This window comes from Lagopus leucura, unplaced genomic scaffold (assembly GCF_019238085.1).
Source record: "Lagopus leucura isolate 7727_CA_CO unplaced genomic scaffold, USGS_WTPT01 Super-Scaffold_100030, whole genome shotgun sequence".
NCBI classification, from domain to species: Eukaryota; Metazoa; Chordata; class Aves; order Galliformes; family Phasianidae; genus Lagopus; species Lagopus leucura.
The window spans coordinates 2,993,031-3,014,894 of NW_024962281.1; the positions used below are offsets into that span (position 1 = coordinate 2,993,031).

The 21,864-nt window shown below is 39.9% G+C and overlaps 2 protein-coding genes across 4 annotated transcripts; one reads left to right on the forward strand and one right to left on the reverse strand.

The window, feature by feature from the left end:
• Nucleotides 1-1,172: 1,172 nt before the first annotated feature.
• On the forward strand, nt 1,173-14,454 carry LOC122185715 (F-box/LRR-repeat protein 21-like). Of its 3 annotated transcripts, XM_042881758.1 has the most exons (8): nt 1,173-1,262; nt 1,714-1,903; nt 3,874-3,969; nt 5,460-5,600; nt 8,746-9,198; nt 10,665-10,787; nt 11,008-11,179; nt 12,122-14,454. In XM_042881758.1, exons 5-8 carry the CDS (start codon nt 8,824-8,826, stop codon nt 12,763-12,765), a joined length of 1,314 nt encoding a protein of 437 aa, XP_042737692.1. In that variant the 5' UTR covers nt 1,173-1,262; nt 1,714-1,903; nt 3,874-3,969; nt 5,460-5,600; nt 8,746-8,823; the 3' UTR covers nt 12,766-14,454. The 3 variants fall into 3 exon arrangements, with proteins under 3 accessions (XP_042737692.1, XP_042737694.1, XP_042737693.1); XM_042881760.1 differs by lacking the exon at nt 5,460-5,600; XM_042881759.1 differs by lacking the exon at nt 1,714-1,903.
• A 1,362-nt stretch (nt 14,455-15,816) lies between these two features.
• LECT2 (leukocyte cell derived chemotaxin 2) lies at nt 15,817-20,617 on the reverse strand. Its single transcript, XM_042881470.1, has 7 exons — nt 20,564-20,617; nt 19,926-20,058; nt 18,831-18,982; nt 18,157-18,327; nt 17,278-17,404; nt 16,603-16,757; nt 15,817-16,045 (listed from the first exon to the last, which is right to left on the reverse strand). Exons 1-7 carry the CDS (start codon nt 20,607-20,609, stop codon nt 15,855-15,857), a joined length of 975 nt encoding a protein of 324 aa, XP_042737404.1. The 5' UTR covers nt 20,610-20,617; the 3' UTR covers nt 15,817-15,854.
• Between the last annotated feature and the right edge of the window lie 1,247 nt (nt 20,618-21,864).

The window sequence follows — 21,864 nt, forward strand, 5'->3', positions numbered from 1 at the left end:
AGTTCTGCCAATATCAGTCTTTAAGTATGTTTGAACCTGTTTCCGTGCAGCAGCCCAAAGGTTATTGGCGGTGCACCAAGGAACCCATGACTGGCAGATTTAGACACAAGCTACAAATCCTCATTAATCTCTGTTTACAATCCATCCTCTACTACTATCTGCAGATAGTAATTCTAGAGCTAACTGTGCTTTTTGGTAGCAGGACTTCGTATCAGTTTATACACCAGGAACAAAAGACTTGAACAATTATCCAGGAGACTCAGCCTCCTGCTCTCAAGTGCGAATGCAGCTGCCAACAGCCATACAGGTAGGAGCATTTCTGGTAGGTTTTCTAAACTCAGCAGGTTTTTTTAAACATGCAGCGGGTTTTGCCATTCTCTTTGAGGAATTTACTCTGTACTCTGAAGGTGTCAAAATCTCTGCATGATGAATTTTCCCTCTGTTTTGTTTCACTAGCCCTGAAACCGGCTCTATTTCTGGTTCCCAGATTGGTTTGAAGAAGCCTTACTTGAGCATCACACCAACAGTTGCATTTTCACAGCTTTGCTATTACAGAGGGAGATAAAAATCTACCACCGAAACACCTTGAGCACATTTATTGTTATCTCTTTCTACGATACTATAGAGGTTTTGTTGTTACTCACTGCTCTGTGCAAGAGCCAGGAGATCTGCTGTGTGCATTTTGTATTAACAAATATCCAATAACTCAAATGCTCCAACGATCACAAAGAAATGCTGATTAACATGATGCTGCACATCCATACAAATAAAATCTGCTGCTCATTACACTTTAGGTCTTGAATTAAAGGGGAGCTTCAGCAAGCAGAAATCCAAGACCTCAAGCGAGGCGGCCACGCTTTCTGTCAGTTCTGGGAGACACATCTTTCCTTATGGAGGGATCTCAGTCTCCACCCAGCTGGGAGAAAGAAACACTCTTACTGCTTGAGAGTGGGAAATGGGGGAGCACACAGAACAGCTAGCACACAAGCAAAGCCGCCTGCACGCCCACCGCCTCCCGCCCTCCCATTTTAGCAGCGAGGCGAGGCTCGCCGGGCGCGAAATGGCGTCGCCGCGTCACGTGCCGCTATTTTGGCGGGGCTGAGGCGCGCTTGCGCACTGTGCGCCGTGCTGGGGCTGGGCGCGCGTCGGCCCCTCCCCTCCCTCCGCTTCTCGGCCGGCGGCGTGGGCAGGTCGCTGGGCTGGCTGCGAGCTTCGGGGCTTCTCTGCGACCCTGCCCGTGCGAGGAGCTGCGCGAGGAGGCGGTGAGCTGTGGGGCGGGGAAGGGGGCCGTGGGGATCCCGACCGGGGGGGAGGGGAAGGAAGTGGGCTTGGGGAGCGGTATCCGGCCGGGCCTGCTGGGGACCCTCGGCGCCGGGCGGCTGTTGGCTCTGGCGGCGGGGCTCGGGCCTCTGCCTGCCCGGAGCTGTCGGCTCAGCCTGACGGGAGCTGCCAGCCTGCGGAAGAGAGCTCTTGTGAAGAGCTGTGGGGCTCTGGGTTTGTCGCTGAGGAAAAGAAAGGAAGTCTTGGGGTTTGTTCGCAGTTGGGAAGGGGGGTGTTGAGGTGAGAGCTGCTTTATTTTTAAAGCGGTGCAGCAGTCGAGCTCGCACAGCTAGTCTTCGCCACCTAGATAACGCTCAAGTTGCGGTACAGCTGTATTTCTGCAGTTAGCGCTAATGCGAACGCTCGAATGCAACTGAACGCTGTTGTTTTTAGGTCTTCAAGGCTTTGTCGTAAGCGTATTTTTAAGTGGTAAATCCCTGAGGAGACAGCTGAGGTTGAGAAAGATGAGGATTGATTGAAAACAATCCTGCCCAGAAGCAGAAATGCTCCCCACGCCCACCCGTAAAAAGGCTGCTGTGTCCTAAATGAAGGAAAAGCTTAATCTCGGACCTCACTGCACTCGGTGGGTGGATCTTCTGAGTTTTAGGCTTGAAATACGTTTCTGATCTCCTCCTTGTGCTCTGCCAGAACTCAGCAGTTCAGCCCTTTGCTGTGTCCCCCATCTCAGCAGCTCTGTGGCACTGACTGCATGCAGTACCTGTTCTTGTTTCCCAGGCAGGTTCTAATGTTCTGAGAATGATCACATTGCTATCGAAATGTGATTTCCTGAAGGCTATTTGATTAACATGGCAGGTATTTCAGCTGGTAAGGGCAGATCTGTAAACTGGCATCCAATTTTTTTTTAGTATCTCTATTGAAAATCTATTTTATGCTATTTTATTTTCTCAATTGCAATTGAGCCTTGGCGTTAAAAACTGCAGGTGGGATTTAAATTGTGAAAGCAGTTATGTGGCCTGAACATGTGATGTGGGTTGTTCTTTATTATTTTTATTTTTTGCAACTGATGTTTGAGCATGGGAAACAGTGAACAGCTGCTAGCTTAACTGAGCCACTGCTTGCCACTTCTTGGAGTCCCCTGCTTGGAATCCCTTATCATGGGAGACTTTTGCAAGTCTGAATTTTAGCAGAAGTTTGTGGTTCTGTTACCAGGATAAGCTGAAAAAACAGCTATTGACCTTGAACTTTCCAGGATCCCTGCTGATAATATGGATTTGGGTTTGTTTTGGTAGGATAATGTGCCACTGTGCAGCGGACTTCGACAGCAATACATTGAAGTCAAAAGTGTTTATAGTGGAAAACAGCTGTGTGAACTAGTGCACCTGTATTTGATATTTTCCTCTACTCGAATGAGGGTGTGACTAGACTTGCTGAACCCCATCAGTTTATCAAGTATTTCAACTCTGCTGCTGCTGTTTATCTTTGATAATAATTTGGGTAGCTCTCGAGCAGCTCTGTTAAAGAGGAGCTTGCTTCATGAGCGCTTAGTTACGGTCTGTAATTAGTAGGAAGTACTCAGCTGTTAAAAGTAGAAAGTTTTAAGTCTTTGTGGTACGCCAAATACTGAAATCCAGAGATAGAATAGAGAGGTAGGTTATTATTTTATTTCCTGATGAGGATCAAAATGTTTGCGTGAGAAAGGTTCAGTTTTGAGAGTGCTTCTATAAAAAGCAGTTCAGCGATGTGCTTGGGTGTAAAGCTTAGTGACTGTTTATGATGAAAGACAATGGAACACAAACTTCTCTGAATACTTCTCCTTGATGTATTAAAAGCAAGCAGCTTGAAGGGATACAAGGGGCTGTTAAAATAAACGCCCTGATATGGTAGGTGACGGTAGACCTGCTAGCTTGGGCAGGCTGTCACTGCTCCCTGGGAACTTTTAAACAGGGAGGAGGAGGCAGCAGGCTGAGAGATTTGTTAATGATGGACTGCAGCTCATGGACTGCTCCTTGCTGTGTGACTGTGTGCCAAGGGCTGGACTGGGTGGTGACTTCATGCTGCTGGCATGGTTGATGGTAGGAAGCTGTGCCATGTGGTAGAAGTGAATGCTTGCATTTAGGTCATCTGTCATATAGATCCCTGGGCTGATAGCCTTGCCAAGAAATAGAGAAAGGCAGAAAAAGTATTTTTTCTGTGTTTTTTTTATTTTTTAATTCTCTATTTGTAACTATTTGTGATTATTGTAACAGTTACAGGCAGTGTTGTTTAACAGACTTCACAATTAATAGTAACTATGATGCAAATATTGAAAGCATGCTGTTTACATTGTACTATTGACAATGTACAATGTAAATGCAGTTGCAACACTTGTTTCACATCAATTTTGGGCTTGACCTGACCTCACAGTTCTATCAGTAACAGTATTTGCAATGTGAGACAAGTTACTTTGTGTTAAGATGATTCCTCAGAGACCATTCTTGTTAGCAAGAAAATGTTTAAATCAACGTCCAATTCCTATTGCTTTTGATGGGATGTACTATTAGGTTTTTGTTTTAATTACTGAAGATTTTCATTTTTGGCATTTTATCTGGACAGGAGAGGAAAGCAGACAGATGGTTCTGAGTGCCCCATGGCTGCAGCTACATCAGTTCATTCATTTCTTGCCTGTTGTCACTTGGAAGCATTCTTCAGGTAAGAAAGCTGCTTCAAAGTACTCCGTGTGGTTTATAAACTTACCCCTAATTAACTTCTGCCTAAAATCTTTAAACTGCATTCAGTGTTTTGTTCTCTCTGCTGTCATTTGTGTTCTGTTCACACATGTCATTATGAATCTGCCTTTTGTGTTAGCCACTGAAAGCACTTCTGCAAATGAATGTGATTTGTATGTGCCATGCAGAGTTAGGAGGCCCGTGGTGAGCAGGGTACATGCAGTACCTGTAAATCCTATGTGCAACACAAGGCCACCATAAATTACAAAATTCTCCAGGTGTGCCATCTGCACACGCTTCTGTAAATGCAAATCAACTCTAATTACAAGCATGATTTTACAGGCCTTGAATTTTCTTCTGTGAGCGAGCTGAGCAACATTATTTACAAGGCGTTTAGCGTTTGAGTTTGGTTTTGCTTAAGAGATAAGGGGCTGCTGCTCTGTTGTGTTTGTATCTAAAACGTGTGCTGTGTCTGTGTTAAATTATAAGGCTGATATTAACTTTTAAAAGTTAGTATTAACTTTTAAAAGATGATGTTATGACTTAGGACTCAGGACAATCTAAAGCCTGATGTCTCTGGTTTTTAAAATAATCATTAGAAAGTTTAGCAATAAAAATCTACTAGAAATCTTATTTTTAGTTGAAGAGACAACTTTGAAAGCATCCTAACGTTGTAATGCCATTCAGATTTTAAGTCTGTGTTTTCATTTTGAACATATTGTAGTTTAGCCAGGTGGGTGTAGCTGTTCCTATAACTTTCCATTGAAACTTCTTCAAATACTGTCCAATGGGTAACTGATTTTGGAGGTCTCAGGTATACCTTCTTACAGCAGACCAAGATACTCCTTCATGCTATTATTCATATATTAGCAGATGGGAGCATATCCATTCATACATCAGTGTCTTTTTCTTCACATAGAGTTTAATTAGCCGAAGTAGTTTTACTGTCATGTTTATAGTGGTGCAGTAAGTACACTTTTATGGTACAACTGAATAGTATTTTAAACTAAAAGTCCTTACATCTTACAATATTAGGGGTTGTATCTTTAATTATTGTACACAGAGAGCAGGAAAAAAAGACAACAGTACTTATTATCTAGGTGCATAACTTCCTAAAAAAAAAAAATATATATATATATATATATATATATGTATACACACACGTATATACAAATCAAGAAGTCAGAAGTGTTTTCTTCCTGCATAAAAACATTGATGTGGATAAAACTGTAGGTGATGCTAAATCTAGATTTATGCTAACACATGCACCTTTCCATTAGTTAAATGATAGTTGTCAGATGACATTTGGTAGAACTAATTTCCTTTCCACTTTTGTTGTTCTGCTGCCATATCTGCCTTACAGCACAGTGTACTATTTCTCTCAGTCTTGGTTCCAAAACTGACCTTAGTCCTTCCCTTGGGTCTCCCAAACTTTGCAGAACAGTTTTGTTTTTTTGGTCAATGGCTTCGCAGGTCAGTTCATCTTTTGGGACCCATCCCTGCCTTCTGGTTAAGGAATCCTTGCACACATACAGGATGACTCAACAGTGGGATGGATGTTCAGATACCAAAAAGGTGCTGGTAACTTGACAGGAACTTCCACATTCTTTGGAGGTATGTGTGCATGTACATGTTTCATTGACTACTACCCTGGTTATGTCATGTGGAACTATTATTTACTTCAATTAAGTTCTGAAATAGAAACAAACATAATCTCACATACTCTTCCTCTTTCAGGTACTCGAAGCAAAATAGGCATTTACACCTTCATAGTGAATATTAGGGCTTCATGTGTGGTGAAAGCTTTGTTGTAGATAACTGGTGGAACTTTTTGCTGACTTAGCATCTTGCAAAGTAGGACAGTGTAATTTTGCTGCATTAAAACGTACTGCAGTACTAAAGGTAAAACTTGCAGAATTATCAGTGTTAAAGGTACGTAGCAGCAAGGACAAATTGTGGCCACTCTCTGTCACTGAGAGTGTGTATGTTATATGTGCCATTTGTACCTTGTCACATCGTTTTGGTCTTTGGATGTACTGAATCTCATGCATAGCCTGGCCTTTGGGGTGGGGGAATGGTGGCTTTTCTGGGGGGTTTTTTCTATGTCAGGACCTCTTTGTGGGAGCTAAAGCTGCACCTTCTGAAGCTCAAGAAAGTTTAAAAAAAGAAAATGAACCCTTATTTCTTGTTTTCAGGACTTAACATTCTACTGAGATGCTACAGATAGGCATGAGAATAGCAGAAGCATAGAAATGCTTCTCAGGCAACAGCATTTAATTTTTTTTGTCTTGACCTCAGTTTTAGAAAATAGCTGGTTTCTTCAGCACCTTCAAAGGAGAGAGGAGGGAAAAAAGTTAGATGGTAATTGACTCAAACTAAACTTAGCTCAGCTACCAGTAACTGAAAGAGAGAGTGTGTATTATGCAACTGTTGATTACTACATCCACCTGTAATACTTTGGAATGCCTGTTCATTGTGTGACTTAAAGAACTCAAAAGTCATAAAACGTTGTCACGTAGATGACAATTTGAATTATGTGGATGATAATGGTAGTAGCAAAGTGCTTATTCATGCTGAGCTTTCATCTTCATTACATAAGTAATACTCATGTAGAAATACTGCTTTGTTTTGAAGCAGGGTATGTTGAAATGTATGCGTACTACTCACCATTTTCTCTGAGTTGCAGGCTTTCCCCAGTTGTTATGTAAGGCACGTGTCTATTCAGGGAAGAACAGATCCAGTTATTAAATATAATGCAGTGTTAATACTTATTTCTCTGTGGGTATTACTTGTTTCTATCGTAAATGTAGCCTTAAAGAGACTGAGGTGAAAATTTCTGCTGGAATAAATTCCTTGGTGGTTGAGACAGTTTGTTAGGTCAAGCATTAGAGAAGCTGGTCATGCAAACAGCTCTGTGTAGGCTCTCCTTCCTCTCTTCTCAGAGGAGGCGTGTGCTTTCTTTTTCATAAGAGTGGATTATTACACTTGTATTACAGTCACCTTGACAGCCTGCAGATCAGGATGTGTCAGCTGTGGAAAATATCAGCATTTTTGACAGGGTGGTCTGGCTTTTGATGAGTGTTCCTGGGTTGTTCTGTTTTTTTTTTTTTTTTTTCCATCATAATGAGATACTAAGGAAAAGTTTCACCCTAAATGTCAAATACATGCTGTGCTTCTAACTTAGTCCAACATTTTGGGTATTTAATATACTGAAGTCAGAACTGTGATTGAGTTGCTCTCTTTTAAGAGCTGAGAGCAAATGCTTATACTCTTCTTAAGTGCAAGATAATGCAGATATGTGATTTTTTTTTTTTTAATATCCTGTCAGAGAGAGCAGAGAAGAGGCTTGCATTGGGCAGAGGTCAAGGGTTAGTGTGATGTTACAAGATGGATATTTTCTGTGTGCATGGAGCAGTGTTCTCCAAAGGCCTCACTCGTGCTGCGTTGTGTGGCCTTTAGGAGCAAAAAAGTGTGTAAGTCAGGTGGAGCAGGTCAGTAGGCTTTACAGCTGCCTGAGAATCATGATAAACCAAATAACTCAAGAGAAGGGGTAGAATAAAACGAAATGTGAACGTCAGACTAAATTTGTCTGTGAATATTTGAAATTTACCAGATCTTTATTCTTATTGCTACATTTTTGGGAATGCATCAGAAAAAATGAATAAACTGGAGTAAGAATTAGAACCACTGTTATTTCTTAGTTTCTTTATTTAATGCTTAAAGAGGGGAGAAATAACATTAAGTAGAGTTGAATCCCAGAAAAAGCATCCTGTGAGGGTTGTCATGGAAAGACATTTCAACCAAAAATAGATGTGTTCTGTTGATCTGTGGGGAATACATGGTAAAGTAATGCAAAATTTCCCTTCAGGCTGGTTGCAGATAGGAGATCAGGCTGAACGTGTAATTAGCAGAGCCTTTGGGAAGGGTCCTCAGCCCAGTGTAAAATGAAGCAGCTCTTGAAACAGTTAAAGCTGTTGAGGATTAACTGCAGAATAGAATTCAGTGTTGAATGGATTTAGGTAGGCTGCCCTGTGCCAGAATATGAAATCAAAACTCTTCCTGCTCTTCTTTAATCCCTGGTTCAGATGACAAAGGTTGTTTGGTGGAGTACTGTACTTCGCTGTGTTGTGAGATCGCTGTCTTCTGTGCCAAAAAAAAAACCAGCATGAGAATCTTACTTCTTGCTCTTGGTTTGCTGACAGGCCTGTAGAGTATGTTGTTGCTGTTAGTTGTGCAGGCTTTTCTATGTTTGGCAGCTGTTTTTGTTTTTTATCTTTTAAAAGGTCTGTGAAGGAGGTGAGCAAAAGTATTGAACTGGATTCTTCTGGAGGCACACATGTTAATGTTTGTTGTTGCTTGTAGGAAGTTCTTGGGAATTGGCTTCTGTAGATGTTAGAATTCTTGTAGTCTGAGATTTGCTTAAAGGTATCTAATTTGCTCTTACTAAAGTATATTGCTCTTAAATACTACTTTTCCACAAAATGATCGATACACTCTCAAGTAGTAACAGGTTAAACTGCACCTGGTAAATTAGGAAACTTTTTTTTAACTTGTTTGTACCAAAATCAAGTAGTATAATTTGTGCAAACAAATGGTGTTGAGAAGCAAGGTCCTTGCTCGTGTCTATATACTAGACATTAACACATGGACACAAGTTTTTAATAGCAAAAATGGCAGGTTAGTAACATGGTTTATTTATCTCTTACTGTGTTTTCCCTGTCTTTATTGCCTTTCTTCCCTACTTTCTTTGTTTTTCTAGAGATCTACTGCACGCGAGGACTTTCAAGACTCTTGCACAATTTGAATACATTGGGTTGGTCCAGTGCCTGAAACTTTCATGATGAAGAGAGCTAGGCAGAAAGTTACGGATGAAAATGCAGTTCCTCAAACATCACAGGAAAACAAAAAACAGAAAACTTGCTTATATGGGTCAGCCTTTAGTGAGTCTGACCCCCATGCCTCAATAGACTGGGGAAGCCTTCCACACCACGTTATTCTACGCATTTTCCAGTTCCTGCCTTTGGTAGATCGAGCCAGGGCATCGTCTGTCTGCCGAAGGTGGAACGAAGTTTTTCACATCCCAGATCTCTGGAGGAGATTTGAATTTGAACTCAGCCAGCCGGCTACTTCTTACTTGAAGTCTACTCATCCTGATCTAATTCAGCAGATTATCAAGAGGCACGCTGATCATCTGCAGTATGTCAGCTTCAAGGTAAAGTCTTGGGTGAATGGAGGCTTTTTTGTCACATTGCTCTGCATGATGTATGCAGCTTCTCTGCCTACAGAGAATCAAATCGTATGTGTTGGTGGTCTCAAGTGTTATCCCTGTGAAGTGTTATATTTAAAAAGACAGTTACTGGAACAACTTGTTTTTCACACATACTCATTGTTTCTTTCTGATTTCTACACTTTAATCCCTGCAAAGTAAGAGAAGAGCTAACGTTATGTGATACTGCATTGAAGATTAAATTATGTTTTTCAGAACATGCTGCAGAGTTCCTCTGCTCCAGTGTTGGAGGCAGTCTGAGATCTCAGCAGATTGTTGTGTGGATAAACATTTCTTACACATTGAATTGGAGGAAGTGAACTGAAGTCTTATGTGTGTAATTTTGCAAAACTGTCTGTACTGTGAAGAACAACTTGAAATTTTAAAATTCATGTGGATGGGGGGAAGATGTTCTCCATGTATATTCAGGTGCTCGAGAAGTAAGGATGTAGTGAAGTAACAGTAACCTTGATTTAAAGGAAGGTTATATTAGTAGTCTCAGGACTGCATAAACTTGGTCTTATTTGATTAGTTGGTGTGGGTTTACTAATAATTTATCTGAGAAGATCATTGTTGAAATTGAATTTGCTTTGTTAACAGTTTATAGTCACTTGTTAAGAGGAGGTAGTCATATATCTGAAGGAAAAGTAGAAGAAAACTGATGCTAAAACTTGGATACAAATCCAAAGCTGCTTTTTGTCAGCAGTGTTAGGAGTTTGATGTTTGGAGATCCATGGATGATAAGTTATTAAATACCTCTTACTTTTGCACACCAGGTAGCAGATGATAGTGAACTGGCAATCTAATATCTGTTTCTGCAGCTTGTGCCCTTTTCCAGGCACTTAATTATGCCTCACTTCTTCAGGTATTGGAACTGTCTGTCATCTTGGCTATTAAAAGGAGGAACACAAGATGAAATGGTGATTTGTCCAAAGTTGGTCATTGATCTTACAGCTGAATGGGGAATCAGTTCATTATTCGAGATGCAAAGCTTTCCCCATGCAGGCAAAATGGTTTAGTTTGCTGAGGATGTCTAGATCTTAACTCTGTTTCTGCTCTAAAAGTCTGGAAATTGTACTTAAAGTACATCTGTACCATTGTTGATCAGACTGGCACTAGTTGTAGTTATTTGGATAGGCTTGAGCTTATTTGAAAAGACAGCCTAGATCTGTGGGGTCTGTTCATATTAGAAAGAACTGTCAATACTTGGACATATTTTTTACTACTGACCTTCCTGAACTCTTTCTTGTCTTGAAATTTCTAATTATTGTTCCTTTCCTGTTTTTGTGGTAAATGAAGCCTGGTGTGGTGCAGCTTGAGTGGTTGTGGACCTTGCAGTATTGGCCATCAGTGATGCTATTTTCTGAAATGTAGTAAAGAATAACTTCATGATTTTTAAATTGCTTGTGCAGGTTGATAGTAGTACTGAGTCAGCAGAAGCAGCCTGTAACATCCTTTCTCAGTTGGTGAACTGTTCTATCAAGACACTGGGTTTGATTTCTACAGCAAAACCAAGCTTCATGAACGTCTCTAAGGTACTCTGTTCTTTTTTTTTTTTTTAAATAAAATATAACTTAGAAATCATATTTCAAGAAAAATTAATCTAAATGATAAGCATATATTCTTTACACAATAAAGGGGATACCTAAGAAGTAATTATTTTTGAAGTTTTTATGGTTGCAAAACCTAAAGTTCGATGAAGCTCCACCTGTATTTCATAAAACTTTTTTTTCCTCTTTCAATTCATTCAAACAGGCTCACTTTGCTTCAGCATTGACAGTAGTTTTTGTAAACTCCAAGTCATTATCATCAATCAAGATAGATGACACACCACTTGATGATCCTTCTTTGAAGGTTCTTGTTGCTAACAACAGTGATACTTTAAAACTGCTTAAAATGAGCAGCTGTCCTCACGTATCACCTGCTGGTGAGTAGTGAATATGCATGAAAAATATAGTAGAAAAGCAACATAAAACAATAGTTGAGACCTACTTTTGAAACAATTATTCACGTATTGTATTTAGACAGTTTATGTAAGTGTGCAACCTTGTAAATTAAACTGATATTTTGTGGGATTGTATGTGCAAAATCCCAGATGAATTTATTACTAATTGATGGGCTGAGGGATGTGAAAGCAACTATGAATAACTGTTTTGCAAAATGCTGTGAGTTCAACTTACTGAGCAAAAAAAAGTTAACGCTTCAAAGTTTTATTAATAAAAACAGAAGGAGTAAATGAATTTTAAAACTAGTAGTAAAAGAGTAAGAGTCTTTCAATTTCTATAGTGTCCTCCTGTGCCCAGATCTAGCAGCGTGAACTTGCTCATTTAAGTATAGCTTGGCAAGTGGCTGATTCCATTGAAAGGCTCTAGATGGGAAGCTCAAAGGACCTTCAGTTACCTTTCTCCTGAAACCCTGGAGCAAGGTAAAGGGAATGCTGGGTTAGTCTTTCTCCTGTATTCATCCACAAAAGGCAATTTAATCTGTGAACCCTGTTCCAGCAGATCAAGAGCAGTGTGTTATTTGTCTTAGCTCAGGGAGGTTTTAGCTTTCAAGTTCAACTTGGCTGCTGACGTTCAATTAAAAAGAGCTCTCAGATAAGTGCTGAAGGAATAAGCTCTGGGAAAGGGAACAGTGGTAAGTTCAGCTGGATCTTACCAGACCTTGCTGATAACTATTTGTGGCCAAAACCCCATGAAAGTATACTCTGAACTTCTATCATACTTTGGTTTTTTGTTGTTGTTGGTTTTTTTTTGTTATAGGCATGAGCATTCAAGTCAGTAGATATAGTATTTGCTTGAGCATTGCAGCACACTGCTGTGCTTATATTCACTTGTCATTTTACAGATCAGTTCCTTTTGTTTCTCAGGAGTTCTTTGCGTTGCTGACCAGTGTCATGGACTTAAGGAGCTGGCTCTGAACTACTACATACTGAGTGATGAGCTGTTGCTGGCTCTTTCAAGTGAAAAACACGTGGACCTTGAGCACCTTCGCATAGACGTTGTGAGTGAAAATCCTGGACAGGTTGAATTTCACACTATTAAAAAGCAAAGCTGGGATGCTTTTGTTAAACACTCCCCCAAAGTCAACATTGTGATGTATTTTTTCCTATATGAAGAAGAATTTGATGCTTTCTTCAGAGAGGAAACCCCTGTTACGCACCTTTACTTTGGTCGTGCAGTAAGCAAAGCAATGCTAGGTCGTATTGGCCTGAATTGCCCGAGGTTAATTGAGTTGGTTGTGTGTGCTAATGGACTTCAACCTTTGGATGATGAACTTATTCAGATTGCTCAGCGCTGTAAGAACTTAACAGCAATGGGACTCGGGGAATGTGAAGTAACTTGCAGGGGTTTTATTGAATTTGTGAAGATGTGTGGAGGCAGGCTCACACAGCTCTCTATAATGGAGGAGGTACTGATTCCAGATAATGATTATAGCTTAGATCGGCTTCATTTGGAAGTCTCCAAACACCTTGGAAGAATGTGGTTTCCTGATATGATGCCAACATGGTAAACACTCTTCATCTGTGGGTAAACAGGTAAAATCAGGGCGTTACTTTCTATGCAAATAAAGATTTTTAAAACAAAATGTGAAAAATTATTTTCATATTAGATTTTTTTTTTTTACCTTGAAACCTCTAGTAGAATAACAGTAAGATATTCCAGAATGTTAATGATATATTAAAATAGAAAATAGATTAAGTGTACTTGACACTGAAAATAGGTCTGGTTTACAGGTGCTTCATACTTCAGTCAACTTGAGCTTCTCGGAGCTCCAGTTTAAATGTTTCATTCAAATTGAACTTTTTTCTCATGTCTGTCTTTAAGTCTTTCTGCTGTAGTCAGAATAATAGAAGAGAAATTTTTCTCCTTGGGTAAAGCTAACTTTATGGGAAGCTGGATATAACTTGGAGTTCATTAAGACTTTTATTTGTCATGAAATTTTATGCAGCTTTTTCTCAAAACATTCTTGTTACACATGTAAAAGTTTGTACATAAAAAACACCAGCCCAGGTTATTGAAATATAATCTAGTTTAAACTCCTGACAGTGTATTAAAATGTTGTAAATGAGTTTCTGCAACAACAAAAAACGCTTTCAGATCTTCAGTTGCACTTTAAGTCACTTTATCAGATTAGCTAAACTATAGCGACAGCATTGTACAGTATGTTGTTTTTCTATCTCATGCATTAAGTGGATGGAGAAGAGATTGCATTGAAGTTAACGAATTTAAAAGTAGATTGATTGCTTGGAAGAATGACAAAGCACTTCTGAGTTTGAGAGTTCCTATCTTTGATTACAAAGGTTGACATCTGAATGCTGTTCTGGGCTCTTTTCTTTTTTGAGATAAGAATCTCAAAGATTCTTTTTTGAGATAAGAATCTCAGGAATGTGGCTAGTGGAAAAGAAGGATCAATGGAATGCAATTGTCTTCAATCACTTTCTGAAGTCAAGGGTTTAGAGCATTTCAAAAAAATTGCCTGTTAGAGGCTGAAATGACTTTCAGAAGTCTTGTCTTGCCTTTCCTGTATAGAGCTGTGCTGTAAGCCCTGATTTCTAGAGTTATGTATTGCTGGAGGAGATGCTGAGACTTCTGGTTTGGGAGGGATTGTGAGACTGTTTACTATTTGTTATTAATTGCTTTTTTGATGAAGATTTTTTTCTTTACAGTGGAAAGGAATAGGGAGTTGATGTGAAGTAGAGTATGTATTTTTTGCGATAACATTTTTGCACACTTTGTGAATTGAAATGTGTAGTATACGAATTTTCCTGTAATTTTTTTCATACTGCATTACTATATTCCTATTTGTAATAAGAAGTCTACATCTAATTTACTGGTGGTATTTGTCACATCTGATAAAATGTCAAATAGTTTCTTCTATGGTTATACTTTTCTACAGTTAAGAAAAAAAAAAATAGAGGCTTAAACCTCTGTTGTTTTGATCAGACTTGTTCACAGTTACAAGCTAAAGGAATTCCAATAGCATATAATGCATGTCTAAATCAATAATGTATTATTGCTTGTTGCACAATTAAGAAAAGAAGCATCTGGCTCTGGTTACTAGCACTTACTACCCAAGCATTTGCTTCTATAAGTCAGGGGATTGAAAAAAAGACTGAGGTATTTCCAAGCAGTTCTTGGTTTAAGATGTGTGATTTGCTTTAACTGTAAACATAATAAACTGATCTAATACCTGCACTGATCCCAGACTCTTATCTGTCTGTTGCACTGCTTATCTTCCCTTTAGGTTGAGTTGTGTCACGTTTCTAACATGACAAACCTAGAGAGGTAGTGGAGCTGTTGGAGTAATAGAGAATTAATAATTGTCCTTTCACATTTGTGCCTCAAAGTAGAGTTTTAGATATGCTGGCAAATCTTTTAGAGGGTTGAGTAGTTCTAGAGTCCTTTATGTCCCTGTAGCCAACATGATGGAATTCACTAATGAATTAGTGAAGTGCAAATCTCTAGTGGTTATATACAGAAATGAAACACGAGGGGGGAACTTTAAAATGCTTATTTGAATATTGTCCCTTTCTCTGTTAATGGAGCAGCTTTTCTGTGAAGTTGCTGATGTTGGATTGCTCCATATCCAAGCTTGAAAATGAGCCTGTGTTTATTAGCAAAGTAAATCTTAATATGGTGACTTCTTTTGGTATATTTGTTCAGAACGATGTGAATAAGGAAGACCAACTGATAATATCAACCAAATTGATTCATTAGTCTTCATGTGAAATACCAATTTACGGGTAGCACTTGACATGGTTAAAGCTGAATTTTAGTTTTAATGTTAGATTTCAGTGTTGTGTTGGTGGTACAATGCGTGTATTATTTCTACCTTCTAAACATCCCTCTCTTCAGTGTGTAATGCAAGGATGTTGAATAACTAAAAACCTCCACGTAAAGTGCAGAATCGACACCTAAGGGATGAAGATGATTTGTAGGGTCACTCCAGAAAGTCCAAGTTCCAGCAAGAAGCTTGCAGCGATGCACCTTTTCTGCCACATGAGGGGGTAAGCTGATCTCCAAGTTTCTTGACTGACTCATTGACAAAGCTTATTGTGAGTCATTGCTAACTTCCCGTTTTTTGTTTTGTTTTGGGTTTGTTTGTTTGTTTCACAAATACCCATTCAAACAAAATCTCATGTTCTATTTTGGAGTCCCTCTTGCCAATCTATAGAGGCATCAGTTGTGGTATGACAATTCTAAACAGTATCTTTGTCTTCTGGAATGTTCTTATAAATTTCCCTCTAATTTTTCTCAGTTTAAGATGCCTTCAAAAACTGAAGTAATCTTCCTTTCAGTAACTTTGTTTTCCAAAATGCAGTAAAGTTTGTAAGCTAGCCTAAGGTACAATATTCACAACTACTAATGCTTACAAATCAGTACCTCACTGGTACCTGGCAGAGATGTTGATGTTGGGCCTTACAATAATAAGTAAGGCTCAAAATACTGCATCAGCAATCTATTGTGCCTGCTGTGTACACTTCATTCTATTTGTAAAGTACGTTTTCCTTCTTTCATTGAGAGAGACCATCCATGTGAGAACAAAAACAGCATTTGGATGCTGAGATGTATTTATTCAGAACTTATTACACTTCTGTTTCACTTTCTTCTCCTTTTCCCCCTTTCAAGATTGCTAGTAGGATCTGAGCGATCGCAGTTCTCAACATGAATATGAGATGTGATCCCAGGAAATACTCTTTGCATTGGCAACATTCTGCCAAGAGCTTGTCCCTTAGAAATCCTACCACTGTATCTGATGGGATGGATGCACAGCAGTTTTACGCAGAAGCCTGGTTAAAAAGAAGAGGAAGGAAAAAAATCAGGTGATGTACGTTTGTTCTCCTGTATTAATTCTATTTGAACAACTCTTGTCCTTTCCACTGAGATAGCAATTTTGGAAATGCAATAATATCCAAAGTATTGTAAGAAGTTTAGAGAGTGGTTGGAGTTGCTGGCTTATTAGGGAAGGGAATGTGAAGGGACAGGTGAGAATTCAAGCTCTTCTCTCTGCTGAAGCAAGAAGACAATATACAGGACTCAAGCTCCCTGTTTTTAATTTTTTTCTCATGCAATTTGCAGCCCAATCAAACTTTTTAGCTTTTTTTTCCTCTTTGTAGAGAGAAAACTAAATAGTAGTTCATAAAGGCAAGATCTTCCCTCACTGTCTTTAAGACTGAACGCTTATATTTGTATGCTAAGAAAGGAGCAGAAATTTCTGAATGTGGCAATACAGCAGCTGGAAATGTGTGCTTTGCTGGTACACTCAACTACCTGTGAGGGAACGTATACTACATAAACCTGAGTCAAAATGAACTGTTAAATAAAATAAATGAGAACAGCTATATACCTGATCCCCTGATTTGGACTCCATCATCAATGGCGTTTCCATTATGAAAGAATTTAATGGGTCCAGACAGCTCTCCAGAAAAGGGAGCGTACACTGTTGCACCATCAGCACAGATGACATCCACACCCTTGTGCTTCTCTCCTTTGCCATTGCGTCTGAAAACAAATACACCATTAGAGAAGTCTCTGCCAGACCTAACATTATGCAGAGAGAGGTCGCTTAGCAAGTTCTCAAAGCAGGTTAGTAGTACTAAGATGGTGCTGCCATGATTGACCATGGCTGAAGAATCTGTAGACATTCTCTTTTGGTAGCTAAGCTAATGTTATGTAGTCTGTTAGATTTACAGCTTTGTGAATTGTGTGGGTGGAGGCTTATTTCTCCCTAGTTTTGAAATAGAACTCTAGAGCTACAGAAGTACTGGTTGGAAGGTACCTGTGGAGGATGTTTAGCCCTACCTTCAGCTCAGGTTGTTCACAACACCAGGTCAGGCACGGCTTTGTCTAACCCAACGCCTCCAAGCACGGAGGTTTCATGAACAATGTTGGCAACCCATTCTTGTGCTGCATGACGTCTGCAGTGAGTGTTCCCTTATGTTCAACCTAAACTGTCAGAGCTTAAACAGGGTTCAACTCTACCCCAACAAAGCAATGATAAAACCCCACATGTTCAAAGTACCTCGGAGCTCCAAAATATCCACAGCCGTATTTATCGCAGCCTCTTATCTCGTTCGTAGGATTCCCAGAACATACTGTTGCCCAGTGAGTATCGTGTTGTGGGAATGGTGGGCGGGGTGGTAAAACATCTATGAAATATAGAAACAGGAAATAAAGGTAGTGTTGTTTTTATTTAATGTATTTCACATTTGCAACTTTCATTTTAGTTAGGAAGGAACATGCTGGAATTGCATCATGCAGTGTTCAGTTGATGTTTGATCCTCCACAAAATTTGTCACCTGTTTGGTATTGTAAGTGGAACAAATGCCTCAAACTGCATTTTAATGCTTTGTAATTAGGGTTGGCTGATATAAAGAACGTGCTTCCGAGGGGGGGGGGAAACAGCACAGCAGGATTATCACAGTTATAAACCAGAGTGTAAACTGAAGGGTAGGAGAAGATTTGGATTTTTCATATTCTATGCCTACACTAATGGAATCAAAGTCCTTAAGTCTTTCTACATCATCACCAAAATCTTTAGGATGATTGTTTTCAAGTGCAAATTTTATGTCTGATCTAGTTGAGATGTAATTTTGGAAACATTGCTAGTAGTTAGAAGGCTCAAAAGAGACATCTGACTATCTTTGCTGAGACTTGATGCTTCTGTGCCATGGGAGGGCATTGAGGGGTGAAAAATAAAGCATGGTAAGCTAAAACATGTTCTTTCCTTTCTATGGTCCTGTTATGCTATAATGCATGTCTTCTTTCTTACAGATGTCTTGAGGAGACCCTATGATAGAGGAGACTCCTATTGCTTGGTATTACTGTAATTTGCAATTAAACATATTTTCATTCACGATAAACCTCAAATGTTTGTTGCTTGGTTTTGTTTTGTTTTTACCAGGTCTGAGGAGATTAGTAGGATCAGATTGGTCACAGTTCTCGACGTGAATGTGAGAGACAATGCCAGGAAACACTTTCTGCATTGGCAGCATTCTTCCAAGTTGTTGCCCTTTCTGGATTTGGCCGTGGTATCTGATGGGATGAATGCAGACTAGTTTTACACAGTAACCTGGAAAAGATGGGAGAGGAAGGTCAAACACCAGCTGCATCTGTTGAGGCAGAGTGCAAGAAATCTTCCTTACTGGGCTGTTACTGGGGGCTACAGTGGTGAAGCAGAAATGGAGTCAAGGTACCAAGAATCCTGAAAGTACTCACATCCTTATAGAAAAGAAGAAAAAGAAAAGAGGAAGTTGGAAAATAGGGACTGGAAAATATCCTCTCAGCAAAACTGAGGACTTCGGATGCTTTGTTTTTACTTTTTCCTTTGTTTGACTTGGGGTTGTTTTTCTGCTATGTGTTTTTCAGCTCCCTTCTTCCTTTCTATCTAAGAAAAAGACTGCATCCTTCTGGAGCTTTTGGTATTTCTAAGCAGCAATGTAGTTGTGCTTCAGTATAAGAACTAGAGAGACTAAATCAGCAATCTGCTTGACTTGAAGAGGCACAGAAATATCTTACTCGGGTAAATAAGATTGCTCGTGCCAGCCTTGTGACACATGTGCTGTTATTGCTTACCTGACCCAGAGATTTGGACTCCATCATCAATGGCATTTCCGTTATGAAAGAATCGAATGGGTCCGGAGAGCTGGCCACTGAAGGGAGCATACACTGTTGATCCATCAGTGCAGATGACATCCACGCCCTTGTGCTTTTCTCCTTTACCCTGTCTGATGACATAATTAAGTAGTTATGCAATCTGTCAGGCCTAATAGGTAAATCACTCAGACTACATACGAAGCTTCTCTAGAAACATAATGTTTTACATCTGCAGTGAAATTGGGAGAAGTTAGTGGTTTCAATTGTATTCTTATTGCAGAGTGTTTGTAGTGGTCCACTTTAAAGGGGGGCAGAATTTCAAACTCTAATGAATGTTTTTAATTCTCCCAAATTCATGGGACACCAGACCATCAGAGTACGCCTGTTCCACCCCAGTATGCATCTATGCCATGTCAAATAGAATTGTATATTTGGCATTTTCTCACTTAGCAGTTCTTAAGTTCTATGCTGGAGATCATAGAATCACAGAATATCCTGAGCTGAAAGGGCCTCGGAGTGTTTTTTAGGACAGCGTAACCTTCTCTGTTACAAGGTGCCTATGCAGAGGCAGTGGTGGCTGCAGATCTTTAGCTTGTGTGAAGTAATTTGTAAGGCTTCCTGTAAGCTCTATTGATGATTGTTAGTTAAGAGTCTGGTTTAGAAGAACCAAAGATGAATTATGTTAGTCCTTGGAATGCTTTCCGTTGCTGTTACCACTCAGCCTGCTATTTTATATATAGTGGTCTCTCTTCTTTACTCTTTACCCATACATCTGTTAGTCAAAATCACACTGATTTCCTTCAGTGAGATTGCTAAGTAATGTCTCAAAGCGACTAAGAGAAAACATGGAGAAGCTCTCTTTCAATTGAAGTGTAGCAGAAATATCAATGAATGATATATGAAAGGCACTGCTGGTGATTTTGTGTATTGTCCTTAAATCTTGGAGAAAGAAGGCAAAATATTAAGTAAGCCTTTTAAAAACTTGGTTAAATCTCATTCTTGCTTTGTGAACACTTGGTGTAGGAAAGCCACGATGCGCCCCCTGCTCCAGGTCCTTAATGCCCACCCTGTTACCTGCTGGCTCCGTAATTGCCGCAGCCGTATCTGTCGCAGCCCCGGATCTTATTGAAAGGGTTCCCGCTGCATATCTGCGCCCAGTGCCTGCCCTGCTGCTGGGGAGGGTGCACCTCCCACTGCCTGGTGAAAACTGCCCGTGCAGAAGAGGAAAACGGGGTGGGGGGAAAAAAAAAATAGGGTTGTCTTAGTGTTGTACAACTGAAAGTGGAAAGCTACAAAATGCAATGGTTAAGTTAGAAGGCATGTGTTATGACTTCTGCCACAGAGGAGAGGTTTCCTCCCTAATTACAAGCAAATGATGGTTTGTGGGCTTTCACAATGCCCTGAACTGCAGCTATAAGAACATCAAGCAACCCGTTATGCATACTTGACTGCTTTCCTGGAAGCCTTGGGCCTTGATAAAGTACACACAGCAAAAGAAAGTAAAGCTGTAGACACAGATTTCTAATATTAGTTTCTGCTATAATACTAACTACTTATTCTGTGAAACCAAAGCACTTCAGTATAGGTCTATCTGTAAAAACACTACTATAGTTCATCATAGAAGCAGATTTAAAGAGCTTAGCTTTACATTGAAATTAATTTCAGTAATTGATTAGTGTCTGTCTGTACAGATTCAAGACAAACCAACTCACCAGTGGACACCAGGCTGAGCAGGGTGATCAGGCTGAGGGCTGGCATCTTGTGCCTTTGAGCGAGTCAAAGATGTCCTACAGTAGCACTCTGTAGTATTTATGTGTTTTCCAAAGTGAGTCTGTTGTGTTGGCCAATCAGTCCTGAGCCAAGTGTTACAACTCCGAGCAGACAACGTTGCCATATTAGGCACTGGAGATATCTGTACAATATAACGGTTTTTTAGAGCTGGTTGGGAAAGACAGGTAAAGCAACGGGTGTCTTAGCTCACATTAACAGATGGAAATGAACAATCCCACTTCTCAGGAAGCTTTGGTTGAACCATTTCTTAACGCTTCTTCTTCTCCTTCCCCAAGTAAGGACGCACTTAGGCCAAGAATGATAAGGAACAAGAATATGATCCAGAGGATTCAGCTAGTGGGAGAGGATGGGCAAAATTCCACGTGTTGGCTGTTGTGAGCACCAGTTTGTCTTTCTCTGCTGGTTCCAGTACCTCCTCCCCAGCTGTATGTGCCCATTACAGCTTTCTAACAGCATAGCAGAGAACACACGTAGGTGTAACGTTTGTTTTAGTATACATATTCACTTAAGCTAAGAAGTGCAGATGCTTTTGCATAGAAATCTGTTCTTCCTGTTCATCTGGTATTTTCACCAAGCCTGGACATCAATCCATGGAGTCTTTTCTCTGGAACCCTGTTTTTTGACAGTGAAGTTCTTGTTAAAACCTCTTCAGATTCTGAAATGGATGGTTGCAAGCCACAGTTGCATTGCGTAACTGACATGGAGTTTAAAAAAAAAATCTCATTAGTTTTCTAACGGTTCATTTAGCATCTGCTTGACTTCAGCTATTGAACTGTTAGGCAAGCTGATTAATGTATTTTAATTGTCCCTTCCATTCAGCTTTTCCATATTTCTTATAGAAGGGCAGTCATGGAGCTTTCCCATAGGAGGAAAGAGCTCCAAGAGACAGTGACCTCTGGAAGGCTCGCATGTTTTGTTCAGAGGAGAAACAGATGTTACTGAGTACTTCTAGCTGACAAAGAGCATCTGCATGTTGTGTTTTCCCCAAAAAATAGCTGCAACAAGCAGCTGGAGACAAATTCCTGCCTCGTGCTTCCAAGCTTTTTTACAGCTAGTATTAGCCCCTTGGAATATTTTGGTCTTCCCTGGCATTTTTACAAGCGATTTCAGTGATTTTATCCCTGCTGCTTTCTCCTCTGTCCTGCCAGAAGGAAATGCTGTTTTTCACACTAAACAAGCATTTCTATAAATATGTTGTTTGCATCTTTCCAGGCTTACTCAC